The sequence below is a fragment of the Acomys russatus genome, chromosome 3 (genome assembly GCF_903995435.1).
Source record: "Acomys russatus chromosome 3, mAcoRus1.1, whole genome shotgun sequence".
Lineage (NCBI taxonomy): Eukaryota > Metazoa > Chordata > Mammalia > Rodentia > Muridae > Acomys > Acomys russatus.
In genome coordinates, this window is record NC_067139.1 from 13,591,435 (window position 1) to 13,608,639 (window position 17,205).

Genomic DNA, 17,205 nt, shown 5'->3' on the forward strand with positions numbered 1-17,205 from the left:
TCCTGTATGGAGACCGAATGAAGGAATGGAATCACGGTGGGGGGCCATCGGACTCCAGTAGCGAAAGCGATAACAAGGGAAGTGACGAATGTACCCAATTGATTAGTGGGTACACACCTAGGATCGGTCCAGAAGTAGGCAGAAAGTCCAATCCAGACGAAGCTGCTTTGTGGCGCACACCTTTAATCTCGGTGCTTGGGAGGCTGAAGCAGGCGGATCTCTGTGAGTTCGAGGCCAGCCTGGTCTACAGAGCAAGTTCTGGGGACAGCTAGAGCTGTGACGCACGCAGAGAAACCCTGTCTCGAAAAAACCAAACCAAACTAAACCAAACCAAACCAAAACAACAACAACAACAACAACAAAAACAGTGCCAGGCAAGTGATGGATGAGCTAACTGAGCAGGCACATCTGCCTTGACTGGGACCCTGAGGGTAAAAGATGGGAGAAGTCAAGTATGAGAACTAAGAGAACTTCTAAGCAGCAGTATCCACAGAGTCTTGACGACCGTGGGGATCCCGAAAGCTGCTTCCCCAGGAACTTCATGACATCTCCATTTCCCCATACTTACTAGTTTCCTTTCAAGAAAGCACCATGATTTCATTCATTTCCGTGGTATTGACAGCCCTCTTTTCTGTCTCCAGGCCAACAGCCCAGCTACTTGTACAGTCATTCTTCTTTTTGAGTCATATATGTCATCATATAGTTGTGATAGAAACATCACCCAGCATGCTTTGCAGATGCCTTGACTTGCATGCTGGAAGAATCTTCACTTTCTTTAGGGGATAGCATAATTGTCTCTGGGCCTGGGAATGAGGCTCAGTTGGTAGAGTGCTTGCCTGGGCTTGATCTGCAGCAGCACATCAGCTGGGCATGGCGGTTAATGTCTGTCGTCTCAGCACCTGGGAGGTGGAGGACACACCTGGCTGGACAGCAAGTTCCAGGGCAGCCTGGGATGGACAAGACCCTGTGAAAACTACAAATCGGTGTTTGCAAGTTCGGTGTAACTTTTAACTGTAGGTCGTTGAGACAAGGCTCTCATTTTTCTCCTCAGCATGTGTTTTACACCCAGCAATCTTCAGGGTGGGAAAGTGCTCTAAAATCTACATCTATAATTCTGAGCTCCAGCAACTCTCCACTTCTGGTAGCTGAAGAGAAAAAAAGGATCCTTGTACCTTTGGGAAGATCAGTATAAAGTGACATCATCATAACATTAGAAACAGCAGAAACCGGAGACCTTTTTAGCCAGCGTTTCTTTGATTTACTTATCCATCTTATCTTTGTTCACAGGAAGCCCATCAGTATTTTATTTTATTTTATTTTTTTCTGAGCTCTGGCTATCCTGTAACTCACTGTGTAGACCAGGCTGGCCTTGAACTAACAGAGATCTGCCTGCTTCTGCTTCTCAAGTGCTGGCATTGAAAGTATGCACCACTATGCTTAACCTCGATATCTTGTTATTAGTGTATAAATTGTATACAGTAATGGGTATAATGACATTTTCCCACACATTGATATTTTGATAAAAAGTTCACTTCCAATTATTCTTTGTTCTTCCCTCACTGGTTTTTTTTTTTTTTGTTTGTTTGTTTTTTTCCTTTCTTGGCTTTAAAAAAATATCAGTTGTTTGTTTGTATTTTACTTGTGTGTGTGTGTGTGTGTGTCCGATGTATGCAGGTATTGAGAGAGGCCCAGTCAGCCTTGGGTGTGGAGTTAACTGGAGTAACCGTGCTGATTGTGAGCCATACAATGTGAATGTTGGAAACTGACCTCCAGCCTCTGAAAGAGCAGCAAGTACTCTTTGGGCCTTCTTTTTCAGATTTTTAAAGACAAGCTGTAACGTAGCCCAGCTAAGGCTCAAATTGACCATGTGGCAGAGGCTACCCTTGAACTCTGTCCTCTTGCCTCCAAGTCCAGGGTGCTAGGATTGCAGGCATCTACTGCCAAGCATCTCCTCTTGGACTCCTGCGACATCTTAAAAGGTACTTACTTGAGAATAATCTTTGGCTAAACTCCTTGAGAATGCAGAGAACTTTCCACAGCCCTGGCAACACACTTCACTCCTGGATTCTCTGGGTGCTCCTCCACAACATTAAGACAAAACTATCAGTTACCACTAAATGTACTAAGTAGGGGCTAGGTCAAAGATAGTCTTCTAGCCCTTCTGTCTGTGGAAGGAACAAAGTGCTGTGTGTTTTGAGACTACAGGCCCACAACTTCCCAGGAACTTTAGATAAATTATTCAAAGTCTCTCTTCTCCAGGGAATGGCAAACAGGAGAGATAAAAAGCCCACATAGGGAGTGTGGGAACAGGGAGGGAGAGAGCTGAGGCACAGTGAAGAGTTTGCAGGAAACTGTTTTCACAGGTTTTAGGTGCCAGAATGGAGGGAGCTAGGGCAGCCACTGGTGACAATTAACCACACAGACAACAGGAGCTAATTGATCTGTTAAACAGAGAGTGTCTGCTTAGCTTTTTTAAAAGCAGTCGCATCCTCCATACATGGGTGTCATCACCACATGCTGGTCATTCATGGCAGAAGGAGCCTGCGAAAGCTAACAGACAGGGCTTTCCTTCTCCTCCCTCCAGACTGCAGGCTGGATCAGGAAAGGGTGAATTCATTGTACTATGGAACATAGCTAAAGAAGCAAGTGGGCTAAGTAAGTGACACTTCGTTCCTGTCTTCTGTCTTTTGAAAAGTAAAACCAAACAAACTTTAAATAGGACGTCATTTGAGTGCCTTAGGGGCAGTGCAAAATAACTTGGTGTGTAAATGAGTTGCAAGTTTGGCCTTCACCACAAGATCCGCAGGTTGAAGGAAGGCCCCTGCTGCAAAGTGCATGCCACAACTTGACTTGTGCCTGGCACGCTTGGCAGGGCTCCCTAAACCAATTGTCTTGAATTGAAACTGTCAGAAGAAAAGAAAATGGGCTAAATTTATTATCACTCGTACCTACAGACATCCACACGTAGAGGTGTAGCATCATAAATAAGGTATAAACCCGACTGCAGAGAGTCCAAAGCCCCCTGGGAAGTACCGTTTAGTGATGTGAGGGTTTTTTTTTTTTTTTCTTCCCTTCTTCTTCTTCTTCTTCTCCTTCTTCTTTTTAACATTAAGCAGAAAAACAACACATGCAGGAAACCATAAAACCCTTCGAGTTAACTGTAGCAACGGTCAGTCTCATTAGAGTAGGTTGGGGGCCCAGAGCCTCTTCATCAAGGCACCCTGAGTAAGCTGCAGCTTTGACACGGGGCCAGCCTTTTGGATCAAAGAGCAAAAGATTCATGCTGTTAGGCCATTTCTATTCTCTTCTGCCTTGCTGACTCCTGAGATTAAGTCTAGGCCTTCATATTTTAACGCATATTTGTTGAACTAGTATACACACACACACACACACACACACACACACACACACACACACACACACACTGACTTAAGCTAGCATTTCCAACTAAGATGGGCTTGGGGAACCGGCTAAGGAGTGCACTAAAGGAAAGGTGTGGGGTATATGATGACTGTTAATCTTAGGCCTCCTACCTATGTCTATTACTCAAAAGGAGAAGACACCTTTATTTTTATTGTTTTATAATTTCTTATTAATTTTCATTTTGTTTTGTTTTCCTTCTTTCTTTTCTTTTTCTTTCTGTCTTTCTTTCTTTCTTTCTTTCTTTCTTTCTTTCTTTCTTTCTTTCTTTCCTTCTTTCTTCCTTTGGTTTTTCAAGACAGGATTTCTTGTAGACCTGGCTGTCCTGGACTCGCTTTGTAGATCAGGCTGGCTTTGAACTCACAGAGATCCTCCTGCCTCTGCCTCCCAAGATGGGATTAAATGTGTGGGCCACTACCCCTGGCCCTTTTTTTTTGGTTTTTCAAGACAGGCTTTCTCTGTGTATCCCTGGCCCACCTGTCTCTGCCTCCAGAGTACTGGGATTAAATGTATGCGCAACCATCTCCTGGCTTGTTTTTGTTTTCTTGAGACAAAGTCTTACTTAATAGTCCTAACTGGCCTGGAATACACTTTGTAGGCCAACCTGGCCTCAAACTTAAATTCTGGACAATCCTGATGCTTCTGTGTTCTGAGCACAGTGCTCAGCATGTGCTCCCATACTTAGTTTAAGAGATATCCACTTGGGTCTGGAGAGATGGTTCAGTGGTTAAGAGTACTGGCTGTTTTTCTGAAGGACCTGAGTTCAATTCCCAGCACGCAACTCACTATTGTCTGTAACTCCAGTTCCAGAGGATCTGACACCCTCATACACACATACAAGCCGGAAGAATACCAATGTACATAAACTAAGAAAAATAAATAAATAGAGAGACAGAGACAGAGAGATGTCCACTTGGAGAGAAACTGGAACTGAGTTCAGGAAATAGGATTCCAGTGCTACCCATCCCCACCCCGCCCCCCTTTTTTTTCTAATTGATTATGTTTGGTGCTGGGGCTCCACCCCAGGGTCTCACATGGGTTAGGCAAGCACTCAACCGCTAAACCACAGCCTCACCCTTCTCTTCCTTCTGACTCTATGACCTCAGACTTGCTCCTGCATCGTCTCCATTTCTCCCTTTAAAACAGTGATATCAATGCTTTGCCTGTACACTTACTGAGACCCTGCTAACACACTGTGAGGATGGTCCTTTACACTTTTATTTGCTCTGAGACTATATGGAGAACTTATTCAGACTGTGGCCTGGTTCTGTTCTTTAAAAGAGTCCTGGTGGGGGCGGGAATGCATTTGATGAAAACCACACTATATATTTTTATGATATTCACTAACAATAACATTTAAAAATCTATTAAAGAAATAAAAAGAATTCTGGGCTGGGACTTAGATCCATAGTACAAAATTTGCCTAGCATACTCCAGACTCTAGGTTCAATCCCCAATAAAACACACGCACATGTGGCATGCACACACACACACACACACACACACACACACACACAGAGAGAGAGAGAGAGAGAGAGAGAGAGGCGCAAGCGCACTCCCAAACAATTCTTTTTGTTTTCAGACAGGATCTCACACAGCCCAGGCTGGCCTCAGACTTACTATTTAACCAAAGACACCCTTGAACTTCTTCTTCTCCTGCCTCAGCTTCCAGATAGTGGGCAGAGTGAAAACGTAGATGAATTTTCAGGTAATTTTCTAGGATGAATTAGAGGGGTTAGGGTAAATGCTAGTGATCAGGGGCCAGAGGTGTATTTACAGTCCTGGGCCCAGGGCTCTGAAGCGTAAACAACAGGAAAAAGCTGGAGAGACAGGTCAGCAGTTGAGACTACTTCCTGTTCTTCCAGAGAGCTTGAACTTAGTTCCTGGTGTGGAGTTAGGTGGCTCACCTGCCTGTGACTCCAGCTCCAGACAATCAGACACCTCACTATTGTGAGGCCCCTTGTGTGCACATGCGTACGTCGCACACAAACACATCAGTAAAATAAATCTTAAAAACAAGTCAAAACACCCACACACACAAAAAAAAAAACTTCTAGGCCAGGAGTGGGGTGGCGCATGCCTTTTAATCCCAGCACTCGGGAGGCAGAGGCAGGCAGATCGCTGTGAGTTCGAGACCAACCTGGTCTACAAAGTGAGTCCAGGACAGCCCAGGCTACACAGAGAGACCCTGTCTCAAAAAAAAAAAACAAAACAAAACAAAAAAAACAAAAACAAAAACAAAAGAAAGAAAAAAAAAGGAAAAAAAAAAAAAGTTTCCACCCTGAGAAATCTAACTGGGTGATAACAGAGCTGGGGGCTGGGCTTTTCTGGAAATTTTCTTTTTTTAAATGGACAGCACCGCCATACCTCTGTGTTACCACTCAGTGGTTTAGGATCCATGGTGAGCTTGAGTGGGGGCTGGCACCTTCAGTTCAATCCCAGCATTCAGGAGGCAGCGACAAGAGGATCCCTGAGTTTAGGGCGGTTCTCCTCTTCTGAGAGAGTTCCAGGGCAGCCAGGCAGGGCCACACAGAGAAACCCTGCTTCAAAATGCCGCCCCCCCCCTGAAAACAAACAAAAAACCAACCAACCAAATAATAAATGACCTACACCGAGGCATTCTGATGTTATACATGAGGTAAACTGACTTGTTGACTTTCCAACTTTGCTCTTTCCTCAGGATATACCCACCCAGAGCAGTGTCAGCAGAAACCCAAGCCCTCTGCAGGCACTGAGCCCACCAGATGAACTCGAGGGCTATTTTTTAAATTTATTTTTATTTTTATTGGTACTTTGGAGGATTCAGCTAGGAACTGTTGAGGTGACAAGTGTCACTGGTCCACATTGCTGATTGTGCACAGAAAGAAAAGCTAGCTAGAGTTCACTCTATGCTGCTGAACCACCTCATCTGAAAGTCACAGCAAAGTGGCTTTTCAAATCTATTTTGCCTTGCACACTGTGGCATGTAAGCGTCCTTTCTGAATGCAAGGTTCGAAGGAGTACATAGGTTTATAATCCCAGCACTAAGGAGGCAGAGGAAGGGGGATCTCTGTGAGTTCCAAGCCAGCCTGGTCTACAAAACGAGTTCCAGACCAACAGCCAGAACTACACAGAAAAACCTTGTCTTTGTCTCAAAAAGCAACCACAACAACCAAAAAGAGGGAGAGAGAGAGAGAGAGAGAGAGAGAGAGAGAGGAAAAGAAAGGAAAGAAAAAGAAAAAGAAAAAGAAAAAGAAAAAAGGAAGGGAAGAAAATTTGCCACATCCCCTGCTAGGAAGCAGGTTGTTTTAGAGAAAAGAGCCAAGAGCAATGTGCCAGAATTTCTTGTTTTCTTCAGGGGGTTGGGAATGGAACCCAAGGCCTCAACCATGTTAGTCAAGTGCTCTACTGCACTTACCCCTGAGACTTGGAATTCTTAAAGAAAATATTTGAAAGCATCTGGTGGTCCATGGAAAGTCAAGGGAAGATAAACAAGGCCATAGCAGAAAAACTTGCTAAAACACAAACATATTAAAAAACATGCGTTACTTTAAAAAAATGCACCCTAGATGGTTCATTTATATTAGGGTTTGGATGTTTGGATCTCAGAAGGAGGAAGGAAAAAAAAAAAAAAGAAAAAGAAAGAAAGAAAGAACAAAACCCTGAGCTATCCTATTATCTTCATCATAATGATCAAACATTAAACTGAAGCATATTTAAATTTTTTTTGGTGAAGTTATTTAAGAAAGAGAAAAATTACAATGCTATATTGTTAACGTAAAAAGGCATTTTAGGGTACATAGCTCAGAGGTAGATTGCTTGCCTAGCACCACTGACAAGGGCCCAGGCTTAATCCTCAGTGCCACAGATGCACACTCACACAGAAAGATATTACCCTTCAAGGCTATCCAGTAAATTAAAATCTAACATATAGAAACTTACACGAGAAAAGGGGAAGCTAAAAGCTGCCTCTGAGAGCCAAGATATAGAAACATTATTATTTTAGAGAGGGGGATTGCTCTTTTAGATTTTTCTTTTCCTTTGAAAGCTTCATGCATTTACATAGTGTATTTTGACCACAGCCAACCCTCAGCAAATGGCCTTTTTACTACTGTGCAGAAGTGCTTGCAGGACTGGTCTCCGGAAGTCCTCTCTGCTGTGATCCCAGGAAGCAGGGCCCTGGCCTACAAGCCCCAGAAAGAAGGGATTATTTTCAAATGGTGCCTGTTAACCCTTTCTTCTCCAGGGCTGAAAAGCTAGGGAATAGGGAAAGCACACACTTTTAAAGATGAGCCTTTGTAAGGGATGATGACTGCTATTTGCCCATGGACACTGTTGATCTCCAAAATAAACAAGAAATACTGACTGGCCTTCAGGCTCTTTCTCCATGCACACAGGTCTCACCACTGCTGTGACTGGTGGTTATAAAGTCTATGTCCTATACTACTTGGAGTTCTACTCCAATTGAGAGGTGGGCTATATTTTACTTATTTGACTTACAGTGACACCCATATTGGGCATGGCACAAGATGAAGAGCTTAGGGTCACATTGACTCTTGTCATGCTGGAAACATTGTCTCAAGTAGTCCATTCTGACCTTCCAAGTCATGATCCTGCATCCTACGCCCTGTCTCTCAAGTGCTTTGATTACAGCCATCTCTTGCCACACCCTGTTGACCTTGGCATAAAGGGGGGATGGGATTGAAACCCTCCACCCACCCCAGATCCTAACAAAACAAGCCTAAGTATGGTTTTCATCCTGTAACTGTTGAAGGCTTTCTCCTCCTACACCTAACAGGCTTATTTGTTCTTGATCCATGGAAAACAAATCTTGGGCTGTAAAGGAGACAGTAGCTTTCAGAAACACAAAGCAGAAAATAAATTTAAAAAGTTCAGCCAGCCGGGTTGAGGCAGGAAGAATGCCCCTCCCCCCTCTTTGAAATTCCAGACAAAGGGTGCTTGCAGAAGTAGAGTAGAAGCTGAGAATTCCTCGAAGACGTGCAGAGGGTTGACACGTGGCTGAAGCCATCATTCGGGGGTCAGGCCTGCCAAATCTGGCCAAGAGGAACTTAGTTTTTGTCATCAAGACAGCATAACCATCTTAGGGAAGTCACAAGCTCCAAAGCTACCTCAGGGCAGCAGTCTGCAGCTACAGAGGGGATCTCAAGTAAAAGAATGACAAAAGTCAAGATTTAGGGTTCAGTTCCAGCTGATTTTATTTCCTTCTCAAAAAAAGTTATTTACAGAAGGTATATAGCAACAACCTGACAGGCAGTGATGGACAGCATTAGCTGGCATGATTTTTTTTTTTTTCCTTTTTTTTCTTTTCCCCCAAACATTGCTTTTTTTTTTTTTTTTTTTTTTTTTTTTTTTGTGGCCTTGAATTTTAAGACAAATATTCTACATGGCATATTGCACAGGATGGATGGCAAAAAAAGAAAAAAAAAGAAAAAGAAAACAAAATGAAAAAAAAGAAAGAAAGAAAACAAAAAAAAAAAAAAAAAAAAAAAAAAAAAAAAAAAAAAAAGTTTAAAAACAAAAACCCTTAACGGAACTGCCTCTTAAAAGGCAGGCGTCCTCGTGCCTGTCATGTTATATAAACATACATACACACAATCTTTTTGCTTATTATAATACAGACTTAAATGTACAAAGATGTTTTCCACTTTTTTTCAATCTTTAAACACAACAGCTATAAACCTGAACACATATGCTATCACCATGCCATAAGACTAAAACAATTATATTTAGCGACAAGTAGAAAGGATTAAATAGTCAAATACAAGAATGAAAACGCAGTACATAGTGTCGCGAACTCAAATCGGCATTTAGATAGATCCAGTGGTTTAAACGGCACGTTTTTGCTTATAAAAAAAGTGCAAAAAAGACGTGGTTTACAAGTTAAAGCTACAGAATCCCTTTTTTGCTGTGAATGCACCAGTTTTAAAACCTCTGGACAGAACAGCAATTCGTTTAAAAATCTGTTTTCTTTAAAGCATTATGGTGCTGGGCTGAACTCTCCTCCCCTTTGAAGGCAGGGGGTTGAAAGGTGGAAACTGGTGGCAGGTTAAGGGATACTGTCACTTTAAGAAGCCTGCAGATTGAAGTGTAAACATGGAGAAACCAGGGGCTGATTTTTCAAACTGTGTGAGATATTAACCAGCCACCCTATTATAAAATCAGGAAATCCAAACAGCGATTTACACCGATTAACACCCCCTTTATATATTTTTTACAAAAATACACTGAGAAAATAATCAAACGTTTTCATCTCTCTTGTCTTTTTTTGTTTTTTAAAAGTGTCAAAAGTCTACATTTAAATATAAAAAATTAAAAGTTAAAACTCTAGCCCTTCAGTGAAGGAGACGTAAAATGGCGTGGGTAACAACACTAGAAAAGAAAGAAAGAAAGAGAAAATGAAAGGAAGATAGAATAAAGAAATGAGGTCAAAAGACAAGAAAACAAAAGAAAAGGGGGAAAGGGGGGGACAAAATAAGAAAACTGTTTGGCCAGTATAAATACTTCCACATATAAAATGGCATCTGATTACATTTACAAGGAAAAAAAAAAATACAAAGATGGAGCGTCCGTGAGGGGGTAAAAAATAAACGGGTCTTCTCAATTACACCTATAAGGAATAAACACACACGGAGAAAAATTTGGTCCTGAATTGTGTTTTTTCAAAAGTCCAGCACAGATTTGAGTTGCGTTTGAATCCTTTTAAAGAGTTAAGAATGAAAAGGAGCTGGTGATCGGTTCGTTGTAGGAATCAAACATAGCGCCATCTATCCGCTTTTTATATTATCCTACACTATTTTAAAAACTGCTCAACAGTCTTATACAGAAATCTTCAAAAGATAGACAGGATAACATGCTATATTAACCCCACCAGTGAAATAACTCAACACCATCACGATTCCCATTAAGAGAAGAAAAAACCTTTCCCCCCCCAAACCACTCCGCGGCCCCTGGACCACATCCCACAGTCTCCTATCCTCCCGCCGGCTCTGGGTAGCCTCACCTCTCTGATTTTTTTTTTTTTTTTTTTTTTTTTTTTTTAAATTTTTGCACAGACTCCAGGTTAAGGCCCGGGGACCCCAACGCCCTCTGCTCTCCGGGTCCTTCTGAGTGCCCAATCAGGCTGCTGTGTCTTCCACGAGGTCCCATGCTCATTTCCAAGGCTGGCCTGATGCTCCCGGCACATCTCCTCAGGCTGCAGGGACAAGGAAGAGAAAAAAAGAAAGGGGGGGGGGGGGAGCCAGCCCGGGACTTCGCTAGCGTGGAGTCTCTCCATGCCAAAGCTCCCCTAAGCCCAACACAAACGCCATGGCCAAACGCATCCGTAGCCTTCTATCTTCATTGCAGAAGAAAAATTTAAAAAGGAAAAAAATATATATATAAAGAGGAGGTGGGAAGGAGAGGGGGAGCGCTGGATTTCCCGCCTCCTCTCTTGACCAAACGGCAAAATAAAATCAAACAAAATCACCTAAGTGGTGAAACGAGGAGGGGGTCAAGATTCCTTCGGTTTCAAGAAGCTTAGCTCGGCTTCTTTCCTTGCTAGGGGTGCAACCAAGTCCGGAAGCTCGTTGGAAGGGGAGGGGGAGTCCCTTCAAGCAAAACTGGGGAGGAAACTCGAAGTAGCTTTTTTAGCCACCGACAACATCAATAACAACAATAAAAGGTCGCCCCTGTCTACTCTCCGCCTCCTCCGAGTCCCCAGCCCTAGGAATGGGGGATGGGAGCGCGGGTCCACAACGCCCCCCGCGCTCCTTCGCCAAGGAGGGGACGTGGATGAGGCCAGCCCTGCGCACTTTTTCCTTTTCTTTCCCCCTTTCTCCTTGCACTCTCCATCGGTTCCTTTTTCTTTCTTTTCTTTTTTTAAAAAATTTTTTATTTTACTTTTTTTTTGTTGTTGTTTTTCTTTTCCTCTCTCCTCTCCTGCCTCGTGGCCCTCCTTCTCCCTGGCCTGTGCTCCCTTCAGTAGGTGAAGACCAGGTTGGAGATGCTGGACTCCAGCCAATCTCCCGAGATCATCTCGCTCACCTCGGGCGTGCAATAGTCCGGGAACTCGAAGTGGGAGCCTGAGCCGGGTTCGAAGTTAAAATCCAGGTCCCGATCGAGCGCCGATGAGGAGCTGAAACTGCCCAGGGACATGCTCTCAAAGTTTGAGCTGGGGTTCAGGTCTAGCAGGTCGTCTTCGAACTCGTCGTCGGACGAGGAGGAGCCCGAGGAGGAGGAAGAGGACGAGGAGAGCGACGAGGACGCGTGCGAGGGCGCGCTGGACGGGGCGGGCGAGGCTGCACGTAGGCTGGCGTAGCCGCGGTGATCAGCGGGCGATCGGCCGGCCGCGGGCGATGATGCTGCGCTGCTGCGGCCGCTCAGGCTCTGGCCATCCGGAGAGCATCCGGGACCCCCATCTTCGTACAGCCCCAGCGGGTCGCTGGGGTCGGCGCCTGCTCCCAGGCCTCCGACGGGGGACGCTGAAGCGCCCAGGCTTCCAAACAGGTAGACGCGCTTCACCTTCTTGTCAGTCGGGTGTTTGGCGGGGGTGGCCAGCGCGCTGGACGGCGAGGAGGAGGCGGCGGGGGTGGCCGCGCTGGGAGTCCGCACCTTGTAGACTGCCGCGGGCTCCCCAAGAGGCAGCAGGGCGGCCTGCTCCGGAGAGAATGAGGCAGCCGCTTTGCCGCCGCCAGCCGAGACGAGCTTGGCGTGAGGCTTGCCGACCGCGCTGCCCGCCACCTTGGGGCCACAGCTCTTCTTGGGCGCGGGCTTGGAGCTGCCGCCCGCGCCACCCCCCGCGTGGCCGCTTCCCGCGTGCCCGCTGCCGCCCGGGACCTTGTCGCCCTTCTCCCCGGGCTTGGCTGCGCCCGCCGAACCAGCGCCCGCGTTGCCCGACTTCACCTTCTTTCGCGGCCGGTACTTGTAGTCAGGGTAGTCAGCCATGTGCTTGAGGCGCAGCCGCTCCGCCTCCTGGATGAACGGAATCTTGTCGCTGTCCTTGAGCAGCTTCCAGCGTTTGCCCAGCCGCTTAGAGATCTCGGCGTTGTGCATATCGGGCGACTGCTCCATGATCTTGCGCCGCTCGATCTGCGACCATACCATAAAAGCGTTCATAGGTCTCTTGATGTGGCCACTGGGCGTCTTACACCAGCTGGGGTCGTCCGCCTTGCCGCCGGTGGACGCGGTGGAGCCGGGCGTCGGGGAGGACGCGATGCCCAGCTCCAGGCCGGCGCCTGAGTCCGAGCTCTCCCCGGCCAGCAGCGCCTCCGTGTTCTCCGCGTTGTTGGTCTGCTGTACCATGGCCCCGGCTTGCCGGGCGCCCACGCGCGCTCACACGCTTGCGGCGCGGTCGCCGGGCCCTGCGGGCTCCCCGGGGCGGAGACCAGGGTCCCCTGAGCGCCGCGCGGGCCAGGGGCCGCCGCCTCCCGCCGCCGACCTAGAGTCCCCGCGGCCCTCCGTCCTCCCTCACCGCTGAAGTGCTCCCTGTGGGCGCTGAGGCTGAAGCCGGCCGCGGCGAGGAGTTTCTCCAAACGTTGGTGGCCGGAGTGTCTTCCAAATGCAAGTTTCTCGCCGCCTCCGGGGCAAGTCTTTTCCCCCCTTTCCCTGAAGCAGTCGATTGCAGTTCACAAGAGCTCGCGGTAGCTCAGGAAAGCGACATCGTCTCTAGCGCCTAAGTCCCTTTCCTGCAGTGCAAAGCCAAAGCGACTCTGGCTCCGGGACTCTCTGTGGGCGGAATCGGCGCTGAGGAGTTGGTGCAATTATTTTGTTGCAAGGTAGGAAGCCAAGAAGCTTGCATGCAACAGACCGGCATGAATAAATGTATGTTTCTCCCTCCCTCCTGCAAGAAGGGGAGCTGGTTACCGGCAGAGTTCTCTCACAGCACACTCTCTAAGAAAGAGCGTGCAAAAACTGGAGACCGGGAGGGAGACGGCCCTCTTCCCTTCACTCTGTTTCTCTGGCTGCAGCTTAGAGCAGACCCCAATTCCGCCTCGCGCTTCTTTATCCTTTCGCAGACAGCCAATCAGCCGCTGTAACTAACGCTTCCTCGTGCCAAGCCCCTCCCCGGCCCTTCCCATTGGCTTGGAACCCGATGCAATAATAATCTCCGCGTGCAATGAGAAGCTCCAAATCTGACCTCATTCCAATTTACAGAGCAAACTTTTTAAAAGGGCTAGAAGTACAGCTGAGATTTCTGCTGCCTCTTTTTTCCCCTTTTGCTGGGTGCGCGCGCGTGTGTCTGCGCGCGCGCGCGCGCGCGTGTGAAGAGGATGTTAATGCATGAAGTTATTAAGGGGAGAGACGGAAATGTATTCTAGCCATTATGTTAGATAACAAGGGGCTTGGAGGGGGGGTGGTAGGGGTGAAATACTGCAAATGGAAGCTTTCTGCTTAAAAGCCGAGTGATTATTTTTATTAGTTCTTTTCAGCGCAGGAATAAAGAATCAGCCTTTGGTGCAAAATCTCTTTTCTCAGCCCCTTCTTAAAGCTAGAGATGTAAGTGAGGGGAGCCACAACAATAAATCAATGGATATTGAAAACCATTAAGAAAGTGGTACCTAGACACCTGTCATCACAATTATTTTAATAATTCTGGGTACAGCACATACGTTGGTGTATTGTGTAAATCCTTTCAGGATGTTATCTGTGCTGTTTGTGAAAGGCAGAGCAGTTCTCCCTTCCTTTATCCCCTCCAGTAATTGCTTACTCTTTTAGCCAAACAGAGGTTAAGTAGTTATTTAATGATTTTAGCTCCCCTATAAACCCTGGGTAGCCCAAACAAGGAGATTTTCCTTGGAACACTAAGGCAGTGGTCCATAATTACCGTAAGCAATAAGAGACTTTGTGTGGTTTTGTGTAGGGTGATCCTGGTGAATAATACAAGATGGGAATTGACTTTACTTTCTAAATATTTGTTTTCCACAATTTCCAAAGGAGAGATGGGTTCATTACCTGGTTGCTCTCCTCCTCCTTTCAGAGCCCTCCCTCTTGGCTCTTTCTTACCCATTTTCTCGTGTGTGTGTGTGTGTGTGTGTGTGTGTGTGTGTGTGTGTGTGTGTGTGTTACTTGAAGCAAATGGGCCTAAAAGACCAAGGAAAAGGGGAAAAGGAAAAGGAGTGGCAAAGGAGCGCGGGGTTGCCGAACACATCTCAAGCCTCTCTGCTGATTTGTTTCTGGCTCTCAGATGTCCTCCTCCTTTGTGCTTGGGGAACCCCATGCGCTTCTTTGTAGAGGGCTGGGGTTAGGACTTTGTGTGTGTGTGTGTGTGATTATAAACCACTGATGTGTGTTCTGAGCCCTCTGTGAATTCTAACACCACTTCTTTCTTCATGCAAATGCCACTTCTAGTAAAAGCAGCATGTTGCTCAAGAGACTAAGATGGAAGGTGGCCACTGATGGTGAAAAAGTAATCAAAAGCCCATTTGGTGTTCCAGGTCTGTTATCTCAGCACTTGGAAGGTGGCATCAGGAAGATCAGGAGTTCAAGGTCACCCTCTGCTATTTAAGAATTCCAGGACAGCTTGGGTTACAAGAAAGCCTGTCTCAAAAAACCAAGCACCTGCGTATATGCATGGCAGACAGAAGTTGCCTAGGTATTTAGAATATAAAAGGATGACTTGGTCACACAAATCTCCCTTTTCCCAAGATCTGAAAATTGGAATTCTAGTAAAAACTGACCTTACTTGATATGATAATAAACTGATTTTCATCAGGTCAGTGACAGAGGAGCCCAACTTAAAGTCAGCTTTGGATTCATAGCACAGTAGTGCTGGGTGGTACATTTCCACTTGTCTTGTCACACTTTCAAAGAATGCAGTCTCGAAAGAGGCCCAGGGTGCCAGAGTTAGACATTTACTGGAAAGAATACCCTATGGAGACAGCTGATTGGGACTCTAAGACCAACCGCAAGCAAGAATGTTTTTGTGGGTAAAAGCAAGTAATTTTTTGACCACATGCTACCCGTCATAGCCCTTTTTAATTCCCAAAGGAGGAAATTCTAAAATAGTATGCACCCCCCCCAAAAAAACACACCAAGAAATGTGTTTTGCACAACAAAGGTAAGGCATATATGTTTTTTGTTTTTTGTTTTTTTCTGGTCCCCACAGATGCACATCCTTAAGGTGTTATCAACTTGACACCTGGGTTATCCTAAAAGGTCTATTGTCTGTGAAATCAATATTTTTATTAGGATTAAAAGAGAATAGATGTGTTTCCTATAGAATCTGTACTGAATAATGTTTGGTAATTTGGTAAGGATGTGTGTTGATGTAATTGATAATATTTCTAGTGGCATAAACCAGCCATCCTAATTACACTTAGGTTTAATGCACAGATTTTACTTGAAAAGCATATCAAAAAAGTAGTTCCTGGCCTGATTCTTTTGTTAGATGCCTTTCAGAAAACCCAGCAGACTTTAATATATACCATATGCCACCAAAAGGTGAAATGGCCTTTAAAGAAAAGAAAACAACAACCCTCTACATTTTTAATTAATTAATTTTTGTATGTGCGTACACTGCCTGCCACTGTGCATAAATGGAGGTCAGAAGGCAATTTGCTGGAGTCAGCACTCTCCTTCCACTAACCAGGTACTGGGGACTGTCAGGTTTAGCAGAGGAGTCTGTACCAGCTGAACCAACTCACCCATTATAAAAAGCCTCCCTCGTGCTCCTGACTATAATATGTGACACCTATTTCTGTTTCTCTTAGAACTGGTGAAACATGGGTTGGTAGCTTCCACTGACCGTTCTACATGATTACAGAATAAAAGTCTATAGAATATATGTCGAGTGCTTGGCTTTTGAAGTGTGACTAGTTTAGTTCTTAGAGCACTTAAAACATAATAAAATCCGTGACAAATAGCTTTTAATTAAAGTCCTCTTTTCATGTGTAAAGTACACATACACCAGATTGCATTGGGCTTAATACCAAGTAATGGGAGAGAAATTTCTGTGTCTCATTACCTAACTTCATAAGTTTTGTAACCAGTTCTCTGTTATTGATTTCCTATTGCCCTAAATCCCAGCTGTTTGTAGCCCCTGATAACCCAGTTCTCAGTGCTCCCTCTGCCCTGCTCGTAGCTGGATGAACAGAAAGCCGAGACGGTTTTGTAAACAAGTCCTGTTTTAGAATAGTCAACTAATGGCCTTTATTGGAAATGATATGAGACCTTTCCCGTTTTGAATTAAGGCAGATATTTATTTTATTCCATTAAATGTAATCCGTTCGACATGAAAGTGTAATATCTGCTAATGCATTTCTCTTGCTCCTACACACCTGCACAACGTAAAACGTCACATCCACAAAATGGTATGGGGTATGGATGGAAAGATTTACTTCCACTGCTTTAATGTGTTCTTATAGCACAGAGGGAGGGAAACCTGGATGGAAACTACTTTAGAAAATCTGGCCTGGCACTATTTTCCAAGATTCCTGCTTCGCTTTGGCTGTAGAAACTGATTATATGAGTTGGTCTGGCTTTGAGCATTCAATTCAAATAAACAGAGGCGGGGGGGGGGGGGGGGGGGGGGGGGGGAAGACCTCTTAAGTTTGTTCACTGGAAAGTGCTCTGGGAAACTGAATGCCCTTAGCCCTGTTTTTGGTTCCACTCCAAAAGAACCCTTCACTCAGGTTGATTTTGCTTTCCCCATGGACTCCATCACCGGGCCTGAGGAAGTTGTGTTGGACCCAGACCAGGAGAAGGAGGCTGCACTGAAACTAATTCTTGAAGCTTGGTTGTGAACTTTAACAATCTCTCCAGCCCAATATATTTATTATTCGAAAAATATTAAGCAGGATAAATGAAAAC

At 45.4% G+C, this 17,205-nt stretch overlaps 1 protein-coding gene across 1 annotated transcript; it reads right to left on the bottom strand.

The window, feature by feature from the left end:
• Nucleotides 1-11,299: 11,299 nt before the first annotated feature.
• On the bottom strand, nt 11,300-13,397 carry Sox4 (SRY-box transcription factor 4). Its single transcript, XM_051169444.1, has one exon. The coding sequence runs from the start codon at nt 12,697-12,699 to the stop codon at nt 11,377-11,379; it is 1,323 nt and encodes a 440-aa protein (XP_051025401.1). The 5' UTR covers nt 12,700-13,397; the 3' UTR covers nt 11,300-11,376.
• Between the last annotated feature and the right edge of the window lie 3,808 nt (nt 13,398-17,205).